Here is an 11242-nt window from a genome sequence, read left to right as displayed (position 1 = left end):
CCCAACCAAAACTAAGCCCTGTTGAAGTAGATGAGCTTGGGGGCTTGTCCTGTACCTGTACAGAGGCAGATGTGTTGCAAGGGAAGGGATGACCTTCAGTAGCAGACTAATGATACTTGCAGTCAATGGTGACATGAGACTGCTTTCTATAGCCCTTGGCCTTGGCTGCAGGATCCACCCAGCAGTACTGGAAAACCTGCACTTGCTATTTCTTTAGGTGAGCTTTCACTCCTCTATGTAACTTCCACTGCTCAGCTCTTGCTGAAATGAGTAAGTCTCATCTCCCAAGTGTTCTTCCCTAGTACCTACCCCACTGTGGAGCGTCCCCTGGCTTTGTGGGGTGAGAAAAATTACTTTCTATTGACATGAGCTGCTCTTCCCCCTCTTCCGAGGGCTCTTTTAGCTCATGCTGTTTTGGGAACTCCAACACACCCAAAATAATCCATAAGGGTAGAATTTTCCTCCCCCTCCTTCCCCCATCAGAGCAGCAGCATAGCCTCTATTTTCATATAGCCTAGCTGGGATTTGAAGTCTGGGCTCCAAGAAGAAATTGTTCCCATGCTGGCAAGCTCAGCACAGTCACAGGTCCTGTTACCTTCCTGCTGGTAGGTAGTGCTCAGCATTAACAATCTGAGTCCAGCTATGGAAATGCCAAGTTTCCAGTCCAAGATCTGCCCAGGCTCTGTCGCATGCTCTGCAGGGTCTGTGTCTATTGTGAGGCATATGGCTGGTGTCCGTGGCCATCTCAGCTGCCATGATCAATATGGCTCAATCTGTTGGTTTACAAGGGGGAAAACTGTTGCAGACACCCTGCAGCATCTGTTCCCAGCCTGTTTCCTCTTGGTAAAGCACTACCAGCACATGGGGCACTGCATCTCCCTCCTGGCTGGTCTGGACCAGCAGCAAGGGCTAGAGCCGGGCTGTGATGGACCAGGGGATACATCAGGAAAGAAACTCTGACCTGGCCTCCTGCCAGGGAAAGCCCAACAGCCCTTGGAGCACAGGAACACAGCCAGGTGAGGATCATGTCCCAGTGCAACCAATGAGCCTTGGACCAGTGCGGTTCCCAGCAGCCCTTGGGTCCCAGCTCTTCAAAGCTGCTGGGAGCAGCCTTGCTGTGCTTTGCCTTTGCTCCCCTTGGCTGGCTGAAAGCAGGGAGGATCTGTCAGCAATGGGGCTGTTGCCTTTTCTGCAGCTCAGCTCTGCCCAACAGGTGAGTTTGCTGTCAGCCTTCCCCCTCACCCAGCTCCATGGGGCAGGGTGCTGGGCTCTAGGGCTACCCTCCTCCCGGCTGCTCCCCTTTGCAAATGAGAGAAAACCATGCTTGTTTGTAAAGCAGCACGATATTCACATGGTGACTCTTTCCTGAAGCGTTGATTAAATAGTCTGGGGGAATGCTCTGTAACTAAGGGACTTGGAGTTCTGCTAATTAGGCAGTCAGTTAATAATTTTGGATAAAATGCTCCCTAACTGCGTGGTGGGCGGTATTTACCTCGGGCTGGGTGAAGGCGTTAAGAAATTAGGCAGCTGAGCAGTCTAGCTGGGCTGAGCAGTCTCCCTTGAAGGCTGGCCTGCCTTTTGTTTCTGGAAAAAACCCACTAAAAAGACTTTTCTTTACTATGAAGTGGTCCTCATGTGCAGAAAGCAGCTCGTATCATGTCCTCCTAATGTGTCCATAGGAAGCACCACACAGCCCTGCGGCTTCCCCAGAGCCCAACTGTCTGGCAGGGTTGTGAGTTGCTCAGGAGGAGTCAGGTAGTGCTTTTCCTCCCTTCTCTGGCACAGGGTGATGGTGCTGCATTGTGGCTTTCCCAGAGTGGTTATTCTGACACAGCTGTTGTTGGTTCCCTTTGCTGGCAGTGGGGTTGGGTCATAAATGTTTGAAATTCAGCCTATTGCTTCATTTTGTCAGGCTAGATAAGCTGTAATATTTTTATTTATGTTTCTGGTCTGGATGAATGTCCTTGGTATTTATTTCTTTAATGCAGATCTTTTTAAAAAAAAAAAAAACAACCAACAAACACCTCTTCTGCAAACAGCTTGTCTGGTACAACACAAGCATTTGTTTGAGTAGACCAAACAACGGAGCATTGTCTGTACTAAATGAATTGACTTCAAAACGTATGCAAAGGCAGGGAAATGATTCCATAGCAGAATTCATCCACGTCTTGCAAACGTGCCCCTGTGAGCTGGGTGTTATCATACAGAGGCCATGAGATGCTGCAGGAGTACAGCAGGGCTTCAATTTTCCTGCCACAGGGCTCTCAAGGCTGCTGCATGAGCCCAGCTGCCTGCTCAGTCAGAAAACCATTCCTCCCGAACACAAGCAGGTCAGCTTTTTCCAGGCAGCCACTCCAGCATGACTCCGAACAACAGCTTCAAAAGCAAAGCAGCTCCCACCTGCCCTAAAAAACCTAATCTGTGCAAATTGCAGAGGTGAGTGAGCTCCCCAGGTCCTGGCTGGGGCTTCTACACCTGCAGGGGAAGTACAGCCAGGTGGCGTGGCAGGGCCCAGAGGGAGGTGAGCAACAGGGCCCAGGATTTTGCTGTCGGTGGTCTGTCAGGAGGTACGGCTGCTACAGTAAGGATGACAAAGGTCTTTCTGATGTCAGGAATTAAGCAGAGTCACCTGCTGCCTTTTGTTGGGTGGGAAGAAGGAATGAGTGATGGAGGAAGCCAAAGAACAACAGCTTGGCTTTAGGCAGGCAGGTCTTGTGTTGAGAGGGACTTTTTCAGGAGGCACCTAAAGGTTTCTCTCCCCTGTGCAAATTCTCTGGTATCTAGTAGGTGAGGAGGGAGGTTTGTGCTACAGCCAAGATGTGCAGCCACCTCACTACTGCATTGTTGATCTGTCATGAAACTCTAGGAATTTGATAGCTTTGGAGAGCTGTCAAGTTGTGCTGAGATCACTTCTTAGGATCACTGTTATTAGGAGAGCACGTGTCTGCACGTGTGTGAAAAACAGAAGTGCAGAAGTTTGGCTTCCCTAAGTTAAAAATATCTCTTTTGAGTATTTAAATAAGCAGAACATAACTCTGAACTGGTTTGTGGCAACCTTTGATGGAAAGAAAGCCCAACTTGCCATACCGAGGCAGCACTGGGCTGCAGAACCATCAGCCCCTTGTTCCACAACAGAATTGAGAGTATATTTCTGCACCTGCCAAGGATTTGAGCTGGAAAAGATAAAAGAAAGAGTGCAGGAGACGATGAAGGGAAAAGAGCTCTGTGGAAAAAAGGACCTGCCAGACTGTCCTGCGTCACTAGCCTGATGGGCCACGCCAAACAATAAACACTGAGGTTTCTGAACAAATGAGAAGCCTTTATTTTTTTCTGCACTGAAAGAAAAAAATGAAGATGTCAAAACCACACCAAAAATTAGTGAGAATACTCCAAACGTTTGAACAGCAAAAACATTTCCAGGACAATAAAGCAAAGGAAATAGCAGTACATCTGGACTGATGATGGAAAGCCAGTGTTCTAGCTGTTACTTTTTCCAGCCACATGCAACAAGTGCTTTATGCTGACTGGATCTTTTGGCTTCTTGATCCCACCTAAGGCACAAATTAAGACACCTGATAGTGCTCGTCAGCTTGTGAAACAGCAGAATGTCAGCTCTGTTAAATAGCTCAGATTAAACAAGTTGTCTAGGGCTGACAAGCCCAATCTTTGATAACAGCAGCAAAGGGCTGAGCAGAGAAGCGCTCCCCTACCTAAAGTGGAGCTCCAGCACACCCTGGTGTCAGAAACTGCCATCGACAGAACTGGGGGTGCTCCAATGCTGGAGAGACAATCACTGTGTGTCACTTCAGCTCGCTGACTAATGCAAGGACAACCTTCTGAAAGATGCTCGCTCTTATCTACATTTCAGCGTTTTATGCTGATAAATACACCCCACCGTTTTGCACATGACCTCTTCAAAACAGCTCTACTGGCTGTAACCTAGACAAACTTTCCCCCAGCAACAGGCTGAGAGTCTCTAAATGCAAGAATGTCCCCCTCCAGGCTCCTCAGGAGAAGTGAGAACCTGGGTCCCAGCCAGCCCCTTGCTAAGTCCCCAAAATTAGATCTGCAGTGCTACCCAGAGGTGCAAGTGCACGAGGAGAGCTGTGTCTTCTCATCTGCAGTGTCTCTGCAGCACACGTTGCTCTTCAGGGTTCCGAGGGCTTCTCCAGAAGAAGTACTTGTGATTGAGGGCTGCCTTGGCTGAGATGCGCCTGCTGGGATCATACAGGAGCAATTGCTGCCAAGAGAAAAACCCAGCAGTTTTAGGATTTTAAAACTCAGATGACTGATTGCCCCTGCATGTGGCTGGGCCCAGATGCAGATGTTGGTCCTGCCTTTTCCCCCTCTCTGGGCTTCAGGAGTAACCCACAGCTGAAGTTACTGGGGGGATTATGCTAGAAGGGTTTCTTGACCCGGAGTGTGGTGGTTTCCTAGAGGCACCTGCAATGACAGTCCTGCTTCAGAGCCAGGACTGAGCCCTATTCGATGATGCGGTGTTTCTGCAATGGCAGAGATTAACATTAGAGCCAGATCAGCTAATACACTTCCAGGTAGATCACTCCCAAATAACCCTGTTCTTTGCCCTCTTTGAAAAGGTCCTGTCTGTCCCTGGGTATTGTTCTGAGCCCTCACTCACCACCAATAAGTCTCTACCATCTCGATCTAAGTTGGGAACAATTTCCTTCATCTCCTTCCTAGCCCACCGGGGAAAGTCCCCCTTGTAGTCAGGCATCTGGGTCACCCCAGGCCAGGTCGCTTCGGTGGGAGTGCCCAGGGTGCGAAAGATCTGGAAGAGCTGATCGATCTCAGAGTCCCCTGGAAACAGGGCCTTTCTGGTCACCTGGGGGAAAAAAAAAAGCCAGTTCCCACATTTCCATCAGCTGTGTGCCCTATTTCCTACTGCAAGCAACCCTTTGACCCAGCAGATGCAAACAACTGCACAGACCAGGGCAGTTACAATGCAGCGATTCTGCCAGGCAGTGGTTGGGAAAGTCACGGTTGTCTGACTGCTTGTCTCCAGCTCCTCTCCATGGATCCATGCTCCCCTGAGGCTGTCCCTCTTTCAGCCAGTCCCTTATCCCTCCTTGTCTCCAGTTTCCTAACACCTACTCTGGCAGACTAGCCCCCTCCCCACTACTCATGCAGGCTCTGCTGCTCTGCAGTTCAGGGGCTTTGGGAGCTAGGGATAGTGGTATTACGCTGCAGGGATAACTAGAGCGCTTCAGAGTGGAGTATGGACCCCCTAGGAGATCTGCTCTGCCATGCTCTGAGAGTGCTAGTTCTCTGCAGCCCACTGTGGGGACATCTGCAAGAGAGTCATCTCCTTCCAGGATCAAAATGCTGCAGCAACAAGACTGAAGTTACCCCTTCTGCAAGGAGAGGCATCACATTCCCATGTACCTGGGACTGCAGCTGGACTACAGAGGCTTCTTTGCCTCCTGTCAGGCCACTGCTGGTGGCAATTTCCTTCTGAGCCCGCAGCTAAGGGTCAGCTAACCCTCAGGTTGGACTTCCCATGAAACACACTGCAGCACAGAGTAGGATCACGGTATCACAGATGTTCTGTGTCTTGTTCCTCCTTCCCCACTTCCCATTGCAGCTGCATTCCCCTGCTCATTAAAGAGGCTATTTAAACCCATTCTACCATTTCTGCAAAGATGCAGCCGATGCTCCAGATATCCACAGCAGTTGAGTAGTATTTGCATCCCAGCAGTATTTCAGGGGCTCGGTACCACAGAGTCACCACCTGGTAAGGAACAAACAAACAAGCTTTGTCTAGTTTCCCTGGGTGAAACTAGAGGCATGGGATCCTGTCTTCTCCGCTGTAATGCAGTAACTGTACAAATCAGAGTGTGCCAAAACCATGCTGAATTAACAGACACCTTAGTGACAGCAAGGCTGGGATTAACAGATCATTCTTCAACAGGACACTCTGGAACAAATAAATATACCCTATGCAGAGACGGTGGGAACACAGCTTGCAGACAGGCTAGGGTAGAAGCAGTCAGCACATTTTGTGGGGACATGAGGTAACCCCTTAGCTGCGGGTTATGTTAAGAGCACATGCCTGGGCACAGCTGTGCCTCTGTTATGGCTGTGTAACTTGTGATGCTGCTGTTCACCCACTATGGATTGTGTACCCCACTCTCGGGTGGCAGGGAGCCTCAACAATACCTCATGAGTGTATGTGCGCAGGGGGACTCCGAAAGCTCTTGCCAGTCCAAAATCAGCCAGCTTGATTGCTCCTGCTTCGTTAATGAGCAAGTTCTGTGGCTTCAAGTCCCTGTGGATGACTCTGTGCGAGTGGCAGAAGCTCACACCCTGCAGCAGCTGGAAAAGGTAGTTCTAAGGAGAGAGGAGATTTCAGACAAGGCCACGATGAAACCACTTTGAAGGCTGGATTGTGTGAACCAATACACTTTTAATAATTTTTAGACCTGAATGGGAAAAAAAAGACCTTGCTATAATGCAACACCAGGCTTGCCGGCCACTACTCAGATGCACACAAACTGTTCCCACCCTACATGGGGACAGAGAGACTCCAAACCAAGCAGTGGCAGTCCCTTCCACCTATCTATTACTCTGTACGAAGGCAATTAGCAATAGATCCCTCAGTTGTCCTCTTAACAGCAGTTTGTTCTGCAGCAAGATGGGCTGGAGAGCCTGGAAACAGCTGAGAAATAAATGCACTGAGCAATAGTGCCACGAGGTTTTTCCCAGCTGAAATGTTTGAGATCTGAGAGGTTGAATGCCTCTAGCCAAGGATGAATCTCTTCTAGATGCAGTCTGGGTAAGAGCAGCTCAGTGCTGGCTCTGCCCAGCAGAAGGCAGCAAGGACACATGCTCTCTGCTGTGCCTGTTAGCACTCCTTTCACGCTGTACCTTGACCAAGCTTAAAGGAAGCTCTCCAGTTCTGGATGAGTCCATGTATTTCTTCAGGTCCTGACTCAGATACTCAAACACCAGATAGAGCTTCTTCTGGCTGTGTATGACATCCAGAAGCCTGTAAAAGAAGTGCAAGTGCTCCCTTCAGTACCTTTCAGCACCTTCTCCAAATCTTTGCAAATACCCAAACATCCCTCCTCCCACAGATGCCTCTGTTCTGTGAGTCCCTTGGAGCAGAGAGGCAGCTATAAAAGCAGCATCTAGTATGGGGCAGCAGTGGCTTGGACCAGCTTGTGTTGCTTGAGTGAAGTGGCAGTGCTGTGAGCTATTGCCGAGAACCAGGGAAGTGCAAGTGATTCCTGTGTTTTTCTGTTTATTTTGCTCCTGTCTGCGCAGTCAGGGAAGGACAGGAAAACCCCTCTTGCTCCCTGAGCAGGAGCTCATCAATGAGCTGGTGGGGAGGGTTAATCCATGTCTTACCTGACTATGTTGGGGTGCTTCAGCTCCTTCAGCAGTGAGATTTCTCGGATCGCAGTGCTGGGGACGCCCTCCGTCTCCCTGTGGCAGAGATGGGCTGTATGGCACCATGTCCCCCAGTGGGATCCCACAGCCCATCAGGGTCCTGTGTCCCTTCTCCCTTCCATTGTACCCCATCGCCTGCCCAGGGGAAGGTCTCTAACACTGAGCACCCTGAGTTTGGGATGGAGCCGTGTGTGGGGTGGGCTGGGGCTAGGCAGGGGGAAATGGAGCTGTGGGGAAGGAGAGGGAGGGGGTGACTTAGGCAGTGCAAGCTCTGGAGCAGAGCTTGTTTGGGAGCACCTGAGGGCACATTTGGAGAAGCAACAACGGTTTAAATGTCAAAGCCTCGCTTTTCGGGGGGGGGGGAGATGAAAGCTCTTTGCCCTTCAGGCAGCCACCTCCACTGTCCTAAGGGGCCACCATGGGGTGCAGTCCCACCACCATGGCCCCCGGTCCACACTGACACCCCTCACCGTGGAGACAGCCCAGGGCCGCCCCGGGGGAACAGTAATAAGCTTTTATCTGCTCAGTCCCCCCCACCCCCCGGAGGGGTTGAAGCTCACCTTGCTGGGAGGCTGAGCCCTGAGGGAGAGGCCACCTCCCAAAATGGTGGCTACTTGCCCCTGCCCTGCACCATAGAGCCAGGGCCAGGTAGTGCTGGGTCAGGCCCTAGCTGCTTGCATGAGCCGATAGAGACATTGTTTTCCCTCATGTCAGGCTTTTTTGAGCCTCTCACACCGTTTTGGACACTGGGCTCGGCTCAGGGCCCTCCTGCTCACTCCCATGGCAGGGCTGGGGCACTGCTGGGCTCAGCTGGCGGCCATCTCCCCACAGATGGCACTGCCGGCCCCAGAGGAGCCATTCACCTTCCTTGCCCCCCTCTCGCCTTGGCACCCTAATCCCACTGCGCTGAGGAGGCAGCCGGCCTGGCACCATGGCGGGCCGGCTGGGTGCTGGGCTGGGCCAGGCCATGGCAGCCCCAGGACCTGGGCTCTGCCCCACTCACGAGTCCAAGCGGATCTTCTTGAGGGCCACCAGCTGCCCCGTGCGCTTGTTGCGAGCCTTGTACACAACGCCATAAGTGCCCTCCCCGATCTTCTCCACCTTCTGAAACACCTCCTGGAAGGCATCCATGGTGCTGCCTCAGCCTTGCGATGGCAGCAGGGGCGGCTGGCACTGCTTTCTGAGGTAAAAAAAAAAAAAGAAGGGACCCCCCGCCAAAACGTGCAGGTCTTTGCTCTCCCTGTGTGTCCCCTGAGCTGCTTTAGGGGTCTGGGTCCCCCCTTGCTTCTCCCCCAGCATAGGGACCTGCCTTGAACTGGAGCAGGAGGACAGGGCTGCCTGGGCACACTGGTGGGTGTCTGGGGGTGTGGGGAGTGTCTGGGGGGGTCTTTGGACAGACCCTAATTACCAAACGTGCTGTGCACCAACTACTCAGGACTGGTTGCTTGTGACCCAGGTTGTGTGGTGCGCTGGCTAAAACAAAAATTGAGCAAAATGGATGTGAAGAGATGCTTTGGGCCTGCGGGAAAGGCAGCGGGAACTGTACAGGGCCACTGTTTGTGCAGTGCCTGGCATCAAGGGGATGCAGTGTGTAATTAGGGTTCCTTGGGACACGCTCAGGTCAAACACACAGCAGAAATGTCTTTTTTTGGGGGGGGAGGGGTGGGGGGAGTGGTGGTGGTGGTTTTTTGTTTGTTTGTTTGGGGTTTTTTTGGTTTAGTTTTTTGTCTTGCGCAATTGTCCCTTGAACCTCCCCACCGAGAGCTGCGCTGCTTGGTCAGCCTTTTGGAAGATGTCCTTGGCGGGTGGGATTAATCATTGACTTGACAGCTGACAGAAGACAAGATTAAAAAAAGAGTGTGCATCGTGGCACCAGGAAAGGCCATCATGGCCACAGGAACTGTCTTCTGGAGGGCTTGGGGGCTCCATGTCTCTGGGTGGGCACAGCAGGACATGGCAGCTGACTGGCTGCGTGGGTCCACAGTGCAGACCCCAACTTTTAGGTGATCTAAAAAGGACTGATAAAGCCCATTGCTGAGCCACCAGCTCAAAATCTTTTTTCAGTTGATCCTGATTTTGGCAGTTTTTGAAAAAAACAAAGCATGGTTGCTCTGTGGCTGAAGGGGGATCCACATGGCCACAGCAAACTCCTGTGTGGGTTCTCTGGTGGCTTGCGAAGGTTGAGTTTCCACTCACATTTCCATCTGGGGTCGTTGCTAAATTTGTTCTTCTCTTCCTGGCTGGTTGGGTTTGTGGGGGTTTTTTTCATAAGACTTGTAGGAACCTGGTATTTTGGATATTCCCAGTCCTGGTATCTTGGATATTCCCAACTCTCTGGCAAACATGGCCATTCGGATAAAATTTAAGCACAGGGAGGAAGATAGAACAGACAGGACATGAGGTATAAACATAAACACATCATGACAGAGTCATAGTTGTCTCTTACAAAACCAGGTTAGAATCCTGAGATCATGTCTTTGGACTTGGGCTGAACAGAGAGTGTATTGAGTCAGGGCTTTTGGATCTCCATAACTGCATGGAGAAAAATATAAGGCTCAACTATGATTAAAGCTTTGTAGCAAGCACTGTAATTACTGAGCCATCTCAGGCCCTTGAATCAAGCCTGCTGGTAGCAGGTGACTTTGCCAATACCTGTTGCATTTTGATCTGCTGCTGTGCGTTGTATGGCTTCAGTCCTCATTTTCTGAACATTTCACCAGAGTATCTGAGCAAAAAGCGAAAAGGCTGCAGGTGGCTGAATTCCCCTGCAAACCACAGTCCCAGCTCACTCCAGGTCTGGGGATTCCTGTAGCACAGAAGACTCCTCTCTCTTGCACTAACATTTTACTCTCATCTCACGTTAGTGATTTTCTGTCTTTTTGTTGATGGTTTAATTCTGCTAGGTGTGCCTGGCACCACGTTCTTAAACCAGTGGCTCTGATGTAACTTCATCTCCTCTTCTTCCAACTTTTTCAAAGCCAAGCACTTTGTTACACACCCAGTACTTAGGAGAAGGAAGAAAATTGCACATTGCTACAGTTTCTTACATCATCCACAGGGTCTCTGCAGGGCCTAATACATTTGCCTTAGCAAGAAAGAGGTTTTTAATCAATAAAAAGCCAGGCTGTCTTCTGTTTTCATCTTTATTTAGGGAAATATCAATCAAAACCTTTACATGCTTCAAAAAAATAGTGATTTACGGTCTCCTAAACTTAGTTGTGTCAAGGAAGAAAGTCAAGTGGTGATTCTCAGGGCACTGCAAATACTTGTTTTAGAGCTAAAGTCAATCCCCCCCCTTGGAAACCAGCTCCTGAAAACCCGAAGAGGCCGGTGCTACTGAACATAGTGACTCTTTGTTGTTCTTGTTTCTTTGTTGGTCAGTCCAGGTATGTGAATGTTTTGCCAGGAACGCTCCCATGTGGCAGCTGAGTCATGGTAACCAAACGCATGGACTCATGGACCCACAGCCACACAGGGCTAATGAACTTTGCACCAATGCCCTTTACCTCTGATCTGCCAACAGCCCGGTAATCCGCTGTGCTTTAGTAGTGGGTCTGGGTGTGAGCTGTTTAACTCAAGACTCGGAGACTTGTCCTTTTTCTGACATCTCCAAGCCTTGCATTACAAAAGGACCAGTATAACTCAAGCGCTCCCTTTCCTTAACCACCCTTTTAAACAAACAACAAACCTGCTTCCCAGACTTATTTTCAGTGATGACCTGGCATGAACGGACAACCCACAGTCACATACTGACTCACGGTCTTCAAGTGTTTCCCGGCTTAGTGACTTGACTTTGCTATGTGCCATGGCAAAAAGCAGTATGTTGCAAATG

At 50.4% G+C, this 11242-nt stretch overlaps 1 protein-coding gene across 1 annotated transcript; it reads right to left on the bottom strand.

The window, feature by feature from the left end:
- Positions 1 to 3341: 3341 nt before the first annotated feature.
- CDK3 (cyclin dependent kinase 3) lies at positions 3342 to 9054 on the bottom strand. The gene is made up of 8 exons (XM_052808919.1): positions 8819 to 9054; positions 8414 to 8590; positions 7369 to 7446; positions 6886 to 7006; positions 6178 to 6348; positions 5648 to 5749; positions 4640 to 4843; positions 3342 to 4240 (listed from the first exon to the last, which is right to left on the bottom strand). Exons 2-8 carry the CDS (start codon positions 8539 to 8541, stop codon positions 4115 to 4117), a joined length of 930 nt encoding a protein of 309 aa, XP_052664879.1. The 5' UTR covers positions 8542 to 8590; positions 8819 to 9054; the 3' UTR covers positions 3342 to 4114.
- Positions 9055 to 11242: the final 2188 nt, after the last annotated feature.

The sequence above is a fragment of the Harpia harpyja genome, chromosome 14, assembly GCF_026419915.1.
Source record: "Harpia harpyja isolate bHarHar1 chromosome 14, bHarHar1 primary haplotype, whole genome shotgun sequence".
NCBI lineage: Eukaryota > Metazoa > Chordata > Aves > Accipitriformes > Accipitridae > Harpia > Harpia harpyja.
This window is presented reverse-complemented; position numbering and strand designations above follow the sequence as displayed.